Source organism: Diadema antillarum, unplaced genomic scaffold (genome assembly GCF_040938485.1).
Source record: "Diadema antillarum isolate AM-2024a unplaced genomic scaffold, OU_Dant_1.0 scf00000036, whole genome shotgun sequence".
Taxonomy (NCBI): domain Eukaryota; kingdom Metazoa; phylum Echinodermata; class Echinoidea; order Diadematoida; family Diadematidae; genus Diadema; species Diadema antillarum.
The window spans coordinates 2,423,882-2,439,786 of record NW_027270925.1 but is presented as its reverse complement, the minus strand read 5'-3'; the positions used below and the strand labels follow the sequence as shown (position 1 = coordinate 2,439,786).

General features: G+C 38.2%; 1 protein-coding gene across 1 annotated transcript in view; it reads right to left on the bottom strand.

Annotated features, from left to right (window-relative positions):
- LOC139708230 (serine/threonine-protein kinase MARK1-like) overlaps positions 1 to 15,905 on the bottom strand; it is an 80,514-nt gene that overhangs the window by 47,298 nt on the left and 17,311 nt on the right. Inside the window, exons 2-3 of the mRNA XM_071620203.1 lie at positions 7,076 to 7,191; positions 3,902 to 4,048 (exon numbers count right to left, since the gene is read on the bottom strand). Of these exons, the coding sequence (XP_071476304.1) occupies positions 3,902 to 4,048; positions 7,076 to 7,162 (234 nt within the window). The 5' untranslated portion in view covers positions 7,163 to 7,191. The remainder of the gene's footprint in view (positions 1 to 3,901; positions 4,049 to 7,075; positions 7,192 to 15,905) is intronic.

The window sequence follows — 15,905 nt, the reverse complement described above, 5'->3', positions numbered from 1 at the left end:
TTAAGGCAACCTTGACCTTTATCTGTCATACAAGACTGTGCAAGACCCATAGGGAAACATTGGCAGTTTGATTGAATTGATCTTCATTCGCTGCCCACCAGGGTGCATCCGAAAAACCACGAACAGCGCCTGTCAGCGAATACTGGTATGTGCATTGAAGCATACGTTCAGCCGTAACGGTTGGCTCCAGGCAAGATTCTCCGCCTGCGAGTGTACTCATGTAGCGGTCAGTGATAAAGCTGTACAAAATTTGTCGTGGAGATTCTCAAATAAATCCGAGCCAGGTCAGCCTTCTCACTCCATGAAATCCCTCCACTACTAGGCTGGGTTTAACGTGAATTAAAGTTTTTTGCCCTGAGCAGAATTATTGAAATTATTGGTTTCCAGAAAATTAATGACAAAGATCACATGCATACAATGAAGGATATACTGCATGAGTAGCATCACTGTCATAATAATTGCACTCAGACGGTGATCCTTAACCTCGAGGATAAGCCAACTTCGAGGATAAGCTCTATGGGGCGCCAAGTGTCACACGGTCAATTTCGCTACAAAATCGTTCATTTCGTCACGGAATCAGTTATTTCATCGACGACATTATCAATTTTGTAACGAAATTGACCATGCGACGCTAGGCGTCCCATAGAGCTTATCCTCGAAGATAGGACCACCGTCAGAACATAAATAATATTATGACAGACACTTTCAGAATATTTCTACGTTATTTTTTTGTTCCCACTAGTTCACTGCTTTTGTGATCCCACCAAGTTTTGACATTTATATGATATCATCTCTGTCAGTATGTTTCCCCTGAAATGGTTCTTTGTAATTTGTTATTATCAGGTACATGAATCACCGGCTAATAACTCATTTATTTGAGTATGTTAATTGCACAATGGGTTGTGACCACATCATGTACCTCATGTAATCTGAATACTCTACATGTAAATACATCCCAAATCAATACTGATCTGTAAGTGTATCACATTACAAGCCACTATCAGGGCATGAACACATTCAGTACAACCTCTGTATGGTGAGTTCACACCACATGGAAATGTATTAGCCATGAACTGGAGGTAGTACATTATCAGCCGCAAACTAACAGGATACAGAAAATGCTACTTCAATCGAGGGCAGAGGTCAAAGAAAAAAACAAAAAACAAAACAAAGCAACTAGCCATTCACACCCTTTCCCGTGCTTGATTCAATGCAAACATATGCAAAAGTACACTAGGAACAAGAGTTTCATGTTCACAATCTGTAGTGGAGACAGGAAAGATGGGATGGGGGGTGGGGGGAGGTTGATCAGTATAATAAGCCTCCCTGGTTTTTATTTAATCTACTTATGAAAAGGTGCTTGACAGGTTTTGACTGTTGCCGAGCATCATGTACATATTTGGTCCCTGGTAAATCCTCCCCATGTCAACTTGCTTTGCCACCTTGGACAAACACACAGCTCCTACGCTGCATCAACACACTTCCCCATCGTGCATGACCTTTGACCTGGTGAGTCAGTATCTCTCAACTCCTGAGTCCTTCATTCTACATCAGCCTTCCCTCTGCCGAATAACTGTCTTTTGTTCCATTGAGCTCTATATTAATTATGCATATAAAAATGAGAAACAATCAGAGCAAAGTTCAACTCCTGGTTTAATAGTCTGTTTGTTCTCTTTTTGTGTTTGTTTTGTGGAAGGGGACAGGTATAGGAAAGGTGATGGGGATACAGGTCTCTCAAACTTGTGTGCAATCATAACGAAAGTGGAAACTGTCATTTCAACTCTGTACTCACCCTGTCTTCAATATTTTTAACCTAACTTTTTGCATGCATAATTTCTGTTCCCACTTCCCCAAGTATTTGAATATCTTTGTTCATTGTCATATCATATATCGTATGCCAACCTTCATAACAAATGTTCCTGACAACCCGACTGCTTACCGATACTTAGTCTGACATATCAATTACTGATGCAAGCAAATTATCCCCTGATATAATCTTTTCAATGAGAACGAATGAATTGAATACATGTAGCTCATTGACAGTTTGTTGGATGAATGGCATCTACCCATTTGAATACCTTGTAAATTTGCCTATTATGTACATTATCATAGCAAAGACACCAATTACACTTTACAGTGTAACAAGTGTCATTCAATAGTTACATCCACACAATGTTCCTTTTATAACTTAAGGATTCCTCTCTAAGTTTTAATCTTAGATGATTAGCTTGGAGTTTAGCCCCACGTAAATGTACACGAAATTTAGCAGTCTCAAAAGACTAGTTGATGACTTGAACCATAAGACATCTAAAGGGTTTATGCTCTGTCAACTCCTCATTTAGCATCGTTTGAACACAATAATTCTGACCCGAAAGATAGCTTAACCTCTTTGTGAACCCTTGTCCCCCTGAGCTTCTGGGTCGACAGCAAGAGTGTTGCACAGTACTGTATTGTTGTCCATCATTGATGAATTTATTGCCGGCACTGCATGCATGTATTTCTCTTTGTGGTTTAATTATCACCAAAAATTTAGTCGTTCAGTTTACGTGTCATGTGGACACACATCATAGTTTAAAAGTGCAAGCTAATCACTGAAGATTACAAACATCATGTGAACGTAACTTCTATCTGTCTCAGTGGGACATTGAAAAAAAGAAATACCAGAAGACAATCTGTTGGGACTGGAATTCGGTTGGACCTTGCTCATCACATGGGAACTGCTGATATTTGCAATAAACACACGATGCAGATTGAGCATGAATCTGTGGTACTTATACATATATAGTGGTTTTGTTTTCCATTAAAGGGAGGGCTAGTTAGCCACAACTGCTACAGAGGAAATCTGACGATGTACTTGAAGTGTATTGTGGACCTATCAGTGTTATTGCTTTCATTGCAATCTGTAGATCAAGTTGTCCCTGAGAAAGCTCAAACACAGTGTTGTTGCTAAAATAATATTTTCAACAACTAAAACACCCGAGAGCACAACTTCCCCTTCCCCTTTTCCAAATGAACATCCTTCAGTGCATTCATGTTTTTGTAATCCAGTGTGCGAAGCTTATATCAAGATTCTCCTATTAATTCCACAGAAAATGACTACTTTTGATTATGTTCATTTCTATAAATGTCACAATTGAGAAAAGATGAGGCCATCTAATAGATCATGTACAATTTAGACTACAAAATGTTTTTTATATTGGTACTTCAAATTTCTCGCCACTAAGCAATACCTAGCTAAAGCTAAAATTTGACACAACATGCTACTCTCTCAGATATCATACAATAACTTGAAATTAATAGGTGATGAGTTCCAGCAAAGAGACTACTACTGTAGTAGAAAGCTGGCCATTAAAAAAAAAGTACATTATTCTCATTAAGACTTTCAGAACATGAAGAAAAAAACTTTAGAATGAACTAAAGCATATGTTTGTGTGATTGTGTATACTACAATATGCCTGTTGGTTTCTTCAACAGACTACAATTTACAAACCTAACAACTTTGACCATTGCCCGAAAACTGCATATCATGCCCAAGTGTGCGTCTGAGATTTGTCAGTGAGTCCATGCGCAAAAATTGATGTACATTTATTAGTACAACGGACTCCCGTTATAATGAAGTCCTCAGGACGGGCAGCTTTCTTTCGTTATATCGAAATTTCGTCATAACCGAACAAATGAACAATAAAAACACACAGAGCTAATAATGTTGCAGCCAGAATTTGTTCTTTGTTGTAACCGGAATTTCGTTATAACCGGGTTTGTTAAAACGGGAGCGCACTGTATTGGAAATGTATGACAAGTGATTGGACACTACAGTCCTATCAATATCACTGCAGGAATAATCGAGCAAATGAAAAGCCACACAACCCGCACACAGGCAGCTAGCTCTAACTCAACTTACCTCTTTCCCAGTTGGTATGTGTTTGGCCAGCTTGACTTTTGCAAAGTTTCCTTTGCCAATGGTTTTGATGAGACGGTACTTGCCGACATGTGGCTGTTCGTCTGTTGTTCTACTCCTGGTGCGTGACGAGTTGGATGAATCTTCCCCCTTGAACCAGAAAGGCATTGTGAAAAGGCATGGAGTTTAATAGTCACAAACATGAAAGTGTTAATGTCTTGTGGAAGCCATGAAGATATTACATTGCACAGAAGATCTTCTTTTGAAGTGATCACCAACATGGCTTCTGCAATAATGGGGCATACAGGCCTTACACGGAGAGGTAATCTGGTTTCACAGCAATGATAATAAGGCTCGTGCAGATAACCGACTGAACTTTGAGTCTTTCTTTGTTTGCATGGATGGAATACATACAATGAATAAGATTAAAGTTTATGTGTGACCACAGATACAGTTGTACTCTCGTGAACTTGGGCAATAAACATCCACAGGTTCATAAAGGACTTTACAATCATTGAAAGTTGCTATAATTGCGCTTACCATGGTAATGACTCAAACACTCACATCTGATTGATTGCAGCATCACTGCTGCCATAGAAACTGCCATTTGTGAAACTTAATGATTGTTGTACAGAGCTTTTTGAAATGATGCCCACTGCAGCATTATCAGCAATTTTATGAAAATCATACAGACATGGGTCTAGCACACAATTCAAAATGTATAGATCACAATGTACATAGTCTACACTGTACATGCTGCATCTGCATTCATGTTCATGATCATATGTGCAACAACTGGAAGAGACCATTCGTAGCAACTTCTCTGGTCTCAAATCATCTTGAAACCTACTTCCTAACAAATCGAGTTCTTTGTGAATGATCAACTAAATATCCTAGTAACTAATTTGTGCTCAAAACTAATTTATATGTGCCTTTTACATCTATACAGGATTGTATTATCAATATAAAACACACACTTTGTTTCTTCACACATCATAGCATGTAATAAACAATCCTAGGTTACTACAACATACCTGCCCACAGGCAGGTAAATACAAAGAAATGATAAATCTAACTTTAATAATAAATTAATCAAATTCAATGACATGCTCTGCAAGATATATGAGATACAGTGCAGATGAATTTGAATTTTGGACACATTTTTTTGTATCGGCATTTCAAATTGGTTTTGTGAACATGCATTACAACATTATTTCTACTGGTAAATGACATGGATTTGTCGGCATTTTATGCTGACTGGCTCTCATTTTGGGTTATGTGTGTGAAGCCACCTCCTTGGGATTTCTTCTCATATACAGTATTTGACTGTGGCTTCCACTGAGTGTCTTTAACCAAGCCAGAAAGCCTACCATTTTATTCTCCATTAAGAAGATTCACATTCTTGAAATCGGATGGTTATTTTTGAGTAATACTGAGGTTTCATCTTTTAAAACGATGTTCTATATTCCAAATTTTAAAATAGCTCAGCAGATCCAGCTTCCTCCTTACATGTACATAAAGGCATGACCTTGTCAACAACTCATTTGCTTTCACGCAGCCAGTTTTTCCATTTCCCTCTCTCAATTATGGCTTCCTTTCAGCGCCTGTGCTTCACAAAAAAAAAAAAAAAATAATGATAAAATCATATGTTCTATTCTCTTTACAAAAAAAAAAGTACAATCTAAAATTAGAAATGACAGTCACAGTACTGACAATATTCAGAAATCCAATTCAGGGAGATTATCAGAGTAATGAGGAGGATATATTTGTGCTACATGTATTTAAGTGAAAGAAAAAAAAAAACAAGAACAAATTCCAATCAGGGTTTTGACATTATCTTATCCTGACATGAAGAGAAGATATTGACATTTTCTGAAAAAACCCCTGCAGAATCAGTGAGACATGGCGGCTCTATTGTCATTATGAACTTGTATGTGAAGGCATACAATGTGTACAGTTTTTTTTAAGCATTGCTCAATATTTGGATTGTAATGGGCAGAGTACATCTTGCATATCAAGATGTCATTGAAACAATTATAACTTGCATGTTTTACTGAGCAAACATCCTCTACTGTCATGGACCAGTCAGTGATAAGATTTTCTTTTTGTGAATATTGATAATATATGTATTTTGTACCTTGAACGATGTACACATACAGCGTAATGTATAGTTCTCTGCGTTGTGATGTATTATCTGACATAAGGAATGATATGATTGTAGTCACTGTGGGACACAGTGAAGATATACATTCATCAAATATTTCAACATTCAAACTTGCAATGCCAGAGTACCTCTATCAACACTCTGGTACTAGTAATTGAATAACTTGAAACATATCCAATAAATTGAACGTGAATAAAACCTCCCATAACATCACAACCTGCCAACCCTGAAATCCAATCAACTAGCAGGAATTAATGGGAGAAAATTGTACAAAAAAAATTGAATGTTCACCTACTATTTGTAGCTCCCACATATCACTACTGACAAATATTCACAACAACAAAAAATACTAGAGTGATAAAAACATTGATCTCTTTCTTGAAATATATTGGGATATATATTCCTCTCAAATATGAATAGTTGGAAGGGCATGAACTATTCCTCTTCAAGATTTCATTTCAATATGGAAATTTTTCACGGATTTGTTAACATATTTATGAAAGACTTCATGGTGATTATGCCACCTACACACAATACACATATAAGGTGCAGTGACTGACAGCACTCCAAACTCTGAATAATCACAACTTTTTTTTTTATTTTCTGCAGGGATTTGAAAAGAAAACTTTCACTGCTCAGATTGTTTGCCTTACTCTCTTAAAGTCAACATCAGCGTGGAATAGGGCTTTCAACTGTAAGTTCAGCCACTACAAAACTACAAGTGATGATAATATTGTGTTGCCATGGCGATGTCGAAATATGACACAGTTCTGAATCTGACGCTCTTTTAGAGATGATATAAGTAGCCAGTTACTATGTGTAATTGAAAGTAAAAGCTTTGGGCAGGTTTAACTGCCTAAAGAAAGAACAGGAAAGATACTTTTCAAACTTCTTCCCTCCATCTCTAAGTATAGATTTTGTAAGCACTGTAGTCTGGGTAGGAAAAAGAAATTATCTGAATATTGCATGACAAGGTTTCACTTGCGACCTTTGGAGAAGTGGTGCATACTTACATTTCTTACATGTGGACGTGGGCCACCACGAGCATGTCCATGAGAGCTGGTCTCATGGACTGTGGTCAGGTTTGGCATCCTGGACATTACGTTTGCCCAATCACGTCAACCAGAACCTGATGGGAATAGACAAACAAACAAACAGAACAACATATAAGCCTCCGTTTTGAAAATGCCTCTTACGATAGTCAAAATAATTCATAATTGTTACTATCCAGGGCGGTACAAACAAACATAGAACTCTCCTCTGTCCAAACTGGCATTCAGGGCAAGGGCCCAATACCTTTAACCCTTTCTGCGCCAGAGACTTTGGCCAGTGTGTACAACACTGTGGGGTTTTGTTTGCCAATCAGCACTCAAAAGTACTCAAAGACATAACAGGCAAATGCTCATATAGTGTACTCGCCTGACAGTCACTTTCACATGCCTAGGCAAGTGAGCCTATAGCAAAACTATCCCTGGACATGATGGGAAAAAAACAACAATAAACAAACAAAACATCTTCTTTCCTCACCCAACATTAAACTTTTGGCACCCTGATGAGTAAACTAGGCCATTCTTTGCACACATGTTGCATTTTCACATAGGTATCCTTGTCTTTCATTTCAATCAATAGGTCCTACAGCTTTACACAATGCATTCATATGATTCCCCTCCCCCCCCCCCCCATAGAATTCATCATGTATAAAAAAACAAACAAAACAAATGACATCACCAAATCCATTACAGGTTTACCTGCTATGTGACACAGTTCTTTATCAAACTTGAAATCCATAAAATCAAATTGTGAATTCAACTCCATGATTTCATGACACAAAAGATGCAGAATGATAAGCAATGCTGTCCGCAGGGTCACTTGTCCATTGTGCTCATACATAGATCCTAAAACAGATTGTTAAGTGTCAAATACATTGCAGTATGCATTCACTTCAATGTGTATCGCAAACTATTATTGTATGCAAAACTTTAAAAAAATGTTTGTGCATGCCACACATACAAACATTCCAGCAGTAAATTTGGTAGCATTGTGTGAAAAAACCCTAACAAAAGAACAGAGGCCAGCACAGTGGTACATTGCACAGTCAGATTCAGAAGAGCACTATCTTAGAAATATGTAATTTCTGATTGATATATTACACCATGATTCCTCTGTGGAAATCAAATGATACTCAGAGCTAAAGAGCATGCAAATACTGAAAACTGAAAACCCTCTCACCAATCTTGGAGGATTACACAGACAGTCCATTATTTACACATCTGGATGGGATTAGCTTACGCTTCATCAAACTCGGCTAACAGTACTAACACTCACTTGGAGGAGGCTGATATCATAGCTTCCCTGTTTCAGTTTCACTACGGCTAATATCATGGGTTCTGGGAAAGTAAGACTCGGGCAGCTTTCAGACACACCGAGTTATTGTATCAAATATCTACAATACTTTAAATGGACAAAGTATTATGTCATATGAATATGTGAGCATTCAGACGTGAATAGACATGATATGGATACAACGCATTGATATGGAAGCATTCAAACACAATGTCCAGATAGGCCTATGGTATGGCAGCATCAGAACCTCGTGCACTGTCGATCATGGGAAGTGCAAGGATGTTTATAAATCTCTGGCACTACTACAAACTTAAGAGCTTTCCACTTTGTGTTTGCACTTTGTGGAATTACTCATCTGGTAGTTTGTACTATTGAAACCCAAATGCCATGAATAAGTCTGAAAGGGGGTGGGTCTGATTCTAAAAAGTATGCCAATCCCACATTTCCCTTGAAAACTATGAATATCTCAACACAACGCAGCATATTCTGGAGGCATTATTTTCAATCTGAGCCTATGTGAGAACATTTACCCTAACCTCAAAAAGAGAAATTGTTTTGAATAAAGTCTGATAAATCAGATCAAGACATGAGAGAAAGTTTGAGTAAAATGAGATTTAAGCATTTCAATGACATTCACAACTGTTTTAAATGTCAAATACACCACCAAATATCGCATCCTACCTGGACCTCAGAGTAGTCACTGACCAATCTGGTCATCTGACTTGACTATGCTGCCATAGAAACAAACCTGGTCATTAAAAAAAAAAAAATCTAAATTATCTCTATTTGCATTCACGAAGCAAATGATTTTCCTCGTCCTGAAAAATGTTGCGATGACACAACATCCGTTTCATAATGATTTCATTTTGCTCAGTATTGAATTCCCTTATCTGTTGTATCACCTTCACTGACTCAATAGAGCATAAAGTTTCCTCATAAATACAAGTGTAAATAATAGATGTGTATAGGATTTTTTAAATACATTTTATACATTTTAACACATTTGTACATTATACACATGAGATACACATACACAAGGATCTACAGAATTCACATGCACAAGATGTTTGTTTCCTATCAACAGCTCAATTATGGAAAGTGATATGCACAAGCTTGCAAAACATTGTGCCAGCATAAAAACAGCCAGCATATAAAATTGCGACAGCACTGTCAGCATTGTATCTCCTTCAATGCATTACCTGATTGAGCTAAATCCAGGGCGATGGAGAAAGATTATCCTGCATGTTACTATAATGCACGGCTGCCTACCACTGTACATCAAAATAGGGAAAGTTCCAAAGAGCAGACAAAGGGATACAGTCCTTGCATATTACATGCACCGAAGTGGGCAAAATACATTGCAGTTCCAAAATCAGGGAGATATTTATATTCCTTGTTCGGACATGATGAAATGGTTACGTTTTCAGAGAGCCTCCTGCAGTATTAGGGAGACCTGGTTAGCTCTGTATAATGATGTGGAGAAATGTAAATGAGAAGGAAGTTGCCAAGTAATCTGGACAATTAGTTACTTGAAAAGAAAAGAAAATCAGAATATACATTTTCCTGTCTCCTACTTGTTGCTCACACACCCTCCTTTATTCTACAGATGCATAGAGAATATTCATATAAGATATGTGATATCTTGATAATATCCCCTCTCTCACATTGAAAGTCCTTTAAATCAAGTATTTCTTTGATGTACTTTAGTTTCTTCATTCTATACTGAATTCTGAAGTACCCACAGACTTAATATGCAGGCCACCAGGTTCCCGTACAGAACGGGTTAAACGGTGCTATGACATGACTATATGGCTGCTATTAATTTCCTAACAGATACATGTGCTTACACTATACATATGACAAGTGGTTGCATTATAAAGCCCAAACAAGATCACACCCGAGAAAAGGACTGGGTCAAATTCCAATCACAGAACAACAAATGCCTGTAACCTGCATGGCATTACACTGAGGGCAGGGAGGCCCAGGCTAACGTCTCCTGCTACCTCTACTTCTACCGTAGGGACTATGGAGAACAGAACGTGAGTCAAACACTGATCAAACATCTCAGCCATGCGTCACCAGTCATTGTGCTTGCACGCGGAACATTTTCACTCCCAGCACCCACGGGTTTGGCAACACTGTACCTTCACAGTAGGTGTGTACTAGTCTCGTTGCGTACTGCATCATGTGCAACATGATACACTGCACATTACATAGCTGTAACATGTCTAGGACGTGAAGACTACATTGTATGAACAGCAGGATCCAAAAACAACAATAATACAATAGTTATGAAAATGTCACAGATAAATATCTGTTGACTGTTGAGATTACACGGAGATTATCAGAGAATAAGACCCCCCCCCCCACACACACACACACACATACACACATCAGTTTTGTGCGTAGGACAGGAAGAAACATGACTACACTTTGTTCGTAATGATGAGTGAAGAAAATCCTGTTGAGCCTTGACTGGAGGGAGACTCACAATACTCTGGAATAACATAACAAAACCTTGCTTTTGACAGTGATCACTTGGTTTCCCCATCATATCCATACATCCATGTACTCGAAAGGAATGATTGTGCTTTTCAACCTGATAGATAAGTCAGGCATCTCATGCCAAACGTTAATTGTGCAGTGACTTTCCTATTAAGAATGTCTATATTCATGATTCACAAGGTCTTCTCATTTGCTTGTGAAATGAGCCTATTCCTGACAGCACCCCCTTTTTTTTTTGAATAACTAAAATCGTGTAACATATTTGAAGCACTTCGGATAGGCGAAAATTAGCAATTGATTATTGTATGATGATGGATAAAGCTGCAGTGTACAATGCTAGCAGGGTCTGCAAATCAGTCTAACACCTAACAGCAGGTCTCCACTGCAGTAGGTGCAGGTGAAAATTAAAGAGCCTCGGCATGCTCATTCGAAATGCCCAGCGGCTTACCATCAGCATAAACACTGCCAATGCATTAGAGCCGAGTCTCACACAGCGTACTGTAGATCTACATTTGATGCAGTGGGCGGAGAGCATTAACGTTGTCAAAATGGGGGAGAAAAAAAAAAATCACACCATCCCTAACTACATATAATGTACTGTATATCCTGCATAAACCATTTAATAATCATAATCTGTAACACTGAGGTAGTTGTAATATGCTTCATACAATGTGTACATTACCTGAAAGGACAATCCACATATTTCAGCATGCAATAGCACTGGTTACTACAAAAAGAGGCAATAAAAATTGAATCTAACATGGAGCACAAGCCAACGTAAACCAGACAGAGGGGGCATCAAAAAGACATCTCAGCTTCCTACGGTGTATCAATCTGCCATAGACAGAACTCATTCTGCATCGAAATGAGCACGCAAGCCCCGACATTCCTCGGGATCACAGATGCTGCGATATCGCGTTATCAATATCAGTCACGATACACTGCCTATGGGCACAGTTGGCTCTCTCGGTCAGCCTTTGCTTCATTGATATTCCACACACGAACAGAGCATTAGGAGGAATCTCGTGCTACTTTGTAGGAAACTGAGTTCATGTGCATATATGTATTTACACACATACTGTATGTGTTACTGCAAAAGTTGTTATTCCCGCGTACAGACATTTTTGCGAATGACGACGTCACAGACATTTTTGCGAGAACTTGTTTTTGCGACGTGACACCAAAGCTATGATATTAAAGTGCACTCACACCTTACAGTTCACAATATTTTTGCGTGTTGTTAAATTCAAGGGCCAACAGTGATTGGCAAAAGTCATGAAAAATAAACCCTGCAGAAAATCACAGCTTTTCCAGTACTGTACAGTTTCATCAATGACTATTTAAAGATGCAGTGTGATACATATAATTTCACACGATTTGAACCAACTACAGTGTACATATGTACATGTGGAGACAAAGCTCAACTACGACTAAATTCAAGAGTCGCCATAACAGCATTATTCAAAAATACAACTCCACAGTATGTATCTACAGTGGAATTCATCTGAAGTTTGTGGCTACGGTGGCAAACATGCTACTTCAAGCTTCATTAGTTGAATTACCCCCTCAATAAAATGGACATTTACTTGTAGGCATGAATTGGCTGTTTGCTATGTACATGTACATGTATGGTGGACCTCTGGCAGACTACAGGGGCAAGTTCAAGGGTTGTCATGGATACAGTTTTATCAGGAGGTAGGTAGATGCTTATTTGCAAACATTTGGAAGCTTGTCTCTTTGAGTCAAACATGGTCTCCTTTTGCTGCATACCAAGTAACAACAAGTTTAATAGATTTCTAGTTACATGCATGTTTAATTGTAAAATGAAGGCGTCAGGGTGCTACAAACCCAGCTGACTTGTACCACGGGCAACTAAAACTGTGCGTCGAATAAGTATGTGTACTGGCATTGCTTTCTACAGTCAAGTATCTACGCCTTGGCCCTCTACCATTTGGGCAAGGGGAGAAATATTTGTTGCCATGTCAAGGGTGACAGCTGCATACATCACATAAATTGTAAGATACATACTGTACTGTAGGTGCCGAGTATTTTGTGGGGTGGTTTTGTTTTCATGAATTTTGCCCACCAAAAAATTCTGCAAATTTAACAGCCTGCCACAATATTGCCTTCTGGTTAAGTGAGTCTTACTAAGTCTGGTAGCGATGCCTAGGCTACTACATCTCTATAAACAAGTGCACGCACACCCATTATGCTGAGCACATGTACACCATACTATATTCGCATTCCTGATCGCAAAGTCAACCATCCTCAAAATTGTTTTACAACTGCCGATCACAAAAACATTAGGCCTGTATAATAATTGGCATAGAATGTAATTTATAGTCTGTGCATGTCATTCTGAAAAATTATGATCACTTACATTGTACAGCACTCCCCGCTTCCACTCACTTTTTATATTTTATCATAGTACCATTGGATACTACTAAAAGTGCACTCATAAATAAATCTACAAACTAGTAGTATGCACTTTCAAATTTATTCTTTTATTTCAACAACTTACTGTAAGTCCATACCAGTTTGAAACCATAATTATTACAGTAATTCAATAGGGACATCATAATTCTTGAATATGTGATATGTCTTTCATCACATATCAAGCCAATTTCTTTGAATTTCTTCAGAATAATTGAAATTCATTTTGTTTACAGTTTTTTCTCCATTAAAGTGATATCTGGGATTTTGTTTTCATCACACGGTTGTGATTTCAACTGTCCATGAAAAACTAATATGAATGTCATTTCAAAACTTTGACTATGCATTTCCTCTAATTTCAGTTTGATTGATGGGTATCTTCTCCATATTTTTGTCTTTTTTAAACTAGAGTACTGTGTATGGGGACAGTTAGAGTACAAGGGAAAATTCAGCAAGCCTAATCCCCCTGCAAACTTTCAACAGTGGTTGCAGCACATCGCCCGTAATTATTCTACCGATCAACCATCTCAGGATCAATTGTTTGGGAATTTGAAGGATGTAAATGTATGCACACTCGCAATCTGAGGTTACCTGGTAATCTTTTGATTGCCCGCAATTGTTCCCACAGCAAATCTCTGCACTTACATTCAAATACGAATTACATTGTCAGAGATATAGGAGAAGTTGTCCTACACTTTGTACCATGGGCACATTTAGTTGTGCCCATGAATGATAAAATATTTTTTAATATTTGGAAACCCATAAAAGAATGGCTCTGCTGACACACACAGTCCATGGACTCGTGACTGTCACTCTATATGGCACTGGGCCATACACTATCATCACATTGGCTACTCCGGTGGTAAACACATCCGTTTTCTTTTCCCTTCTTTTGTTTTCAGGACATTCAATCACTCAGATCATTGAATTTTTGGCTAGGGGATGTAGAGCAACTCTGTCATGCACGTTTCATTTAAAAATGCGTACATTTTTACTGGCAAATTGTAACATGGTACAGTGTACGTATAATTTTCTGTATAGCATGTTTGAATAAATCACTAGTCCATACAATGTATGTGTACGAAGCCCATTCCACACAAATCTCATGCTCTCTCAGTCCAGTGTTAGATTAACATTTCTTTGTTCAAATGAAATTTCTTAAGGGCTTTTTACACTGGTAAATTTTTGCTTAGCCCCGGACCAACGGTGTGGCTAAGGGGGGGGGGGGCCTTAGCCCCACCGTTGGCACGGGACTATCCTTAGCCCACTTTCTGTTTACACTCGTTTTTGCCAAAGTGGGCTAGCCCCACCGATAGTACGGTACTATCTGGCCCTGCAAAATAGCAGGGGTTAGCACCGCAATTGTGCTAGCACCGCAATTGCGGTGCCAAGCAAGTGAGTGTAAACAGAACGAAAAAATAATCCTGGGCTAAGCGAAGGAGGCGAAGTCCGACCCTCACTGACCAATCAGAAACGAGGTAATCAAGTGCTGCCGGTGCGTGCGTGTACGTGTACAGTACACAGCGTAATTATGAATATTCATGTGGTTTGGAAAGTCCGGGGCTAAGAAATACGAGTGTAAAAAGGTCAGTTTTCTCCTTAGCCCCGGACAAGAGATAGTACGGGGCAAGTCCAAGATAACACGCGCGTTACGTATGGGACATTCAGAGACTTTTATGACCTGAAAAATAGTGTTAATGGCTTTTGATCATATTAAACTTTATCATGGTGATTGATATCTAGGAGAAGTATAATCATGCAAAAAATGGAGAAAAATGACCTTCACAATTATATTCTAGAAGAGAAAATATGTGCCGTTACGTATGGGACCAGAAAAATTTTGTTTTTTTGAACATTTTTTTCAACCTCAAAACTCTCTGAAAGTATTTCATTCTACAACTTGTAACTCACTGTGATGAAAGTCACAACACTCAAGATTATCACAAGTAAGTTTCGTGTCATTAGGCAAAAAACTCTAATTACAGGTTCTAATTAAAGACAGACATGACGTGTTACGTATGGGACAGTTACGTATGGGACAGTTTGTCCCCCATTCATTTAGTGTGTGAAGAACCATGTTTATGGGTATTTTGCATAATCATTGAAGTAAAATCAGTTGAAACTACTCAAATACTGATCCAGATTGTCAAGGAAACAATATTCCCCAAATATTCACCATCCTAATCATATTCAATCATATTTTTATATTTTTATGACCAACCTGAGTATGCATGCCCTTTGTCCCCCATTCGTTTAGTGTGTGGAGAGACATGTTTATGGGTATTTTGCAAAATAATTTTGCAAAATACCCATAAACAAATTTTTGCATAATTATTGAAATGGAATCAGTTGAAACTACTCAAATACTGATCCAGATTGACAAGGGAACAATATTCCCCAAATATTTACCATCATAATCATACAATTTGTATTTAATCATAATTCTATATTTTTATGACCAACCTGAGTATGTATGCCCTATTTTTATCAGGATAGTTACTACTGAAAAATTGAATAGTTTAAAGTGTTTACTTCCATTGATGAAGGGCAGTTTGCCATTTC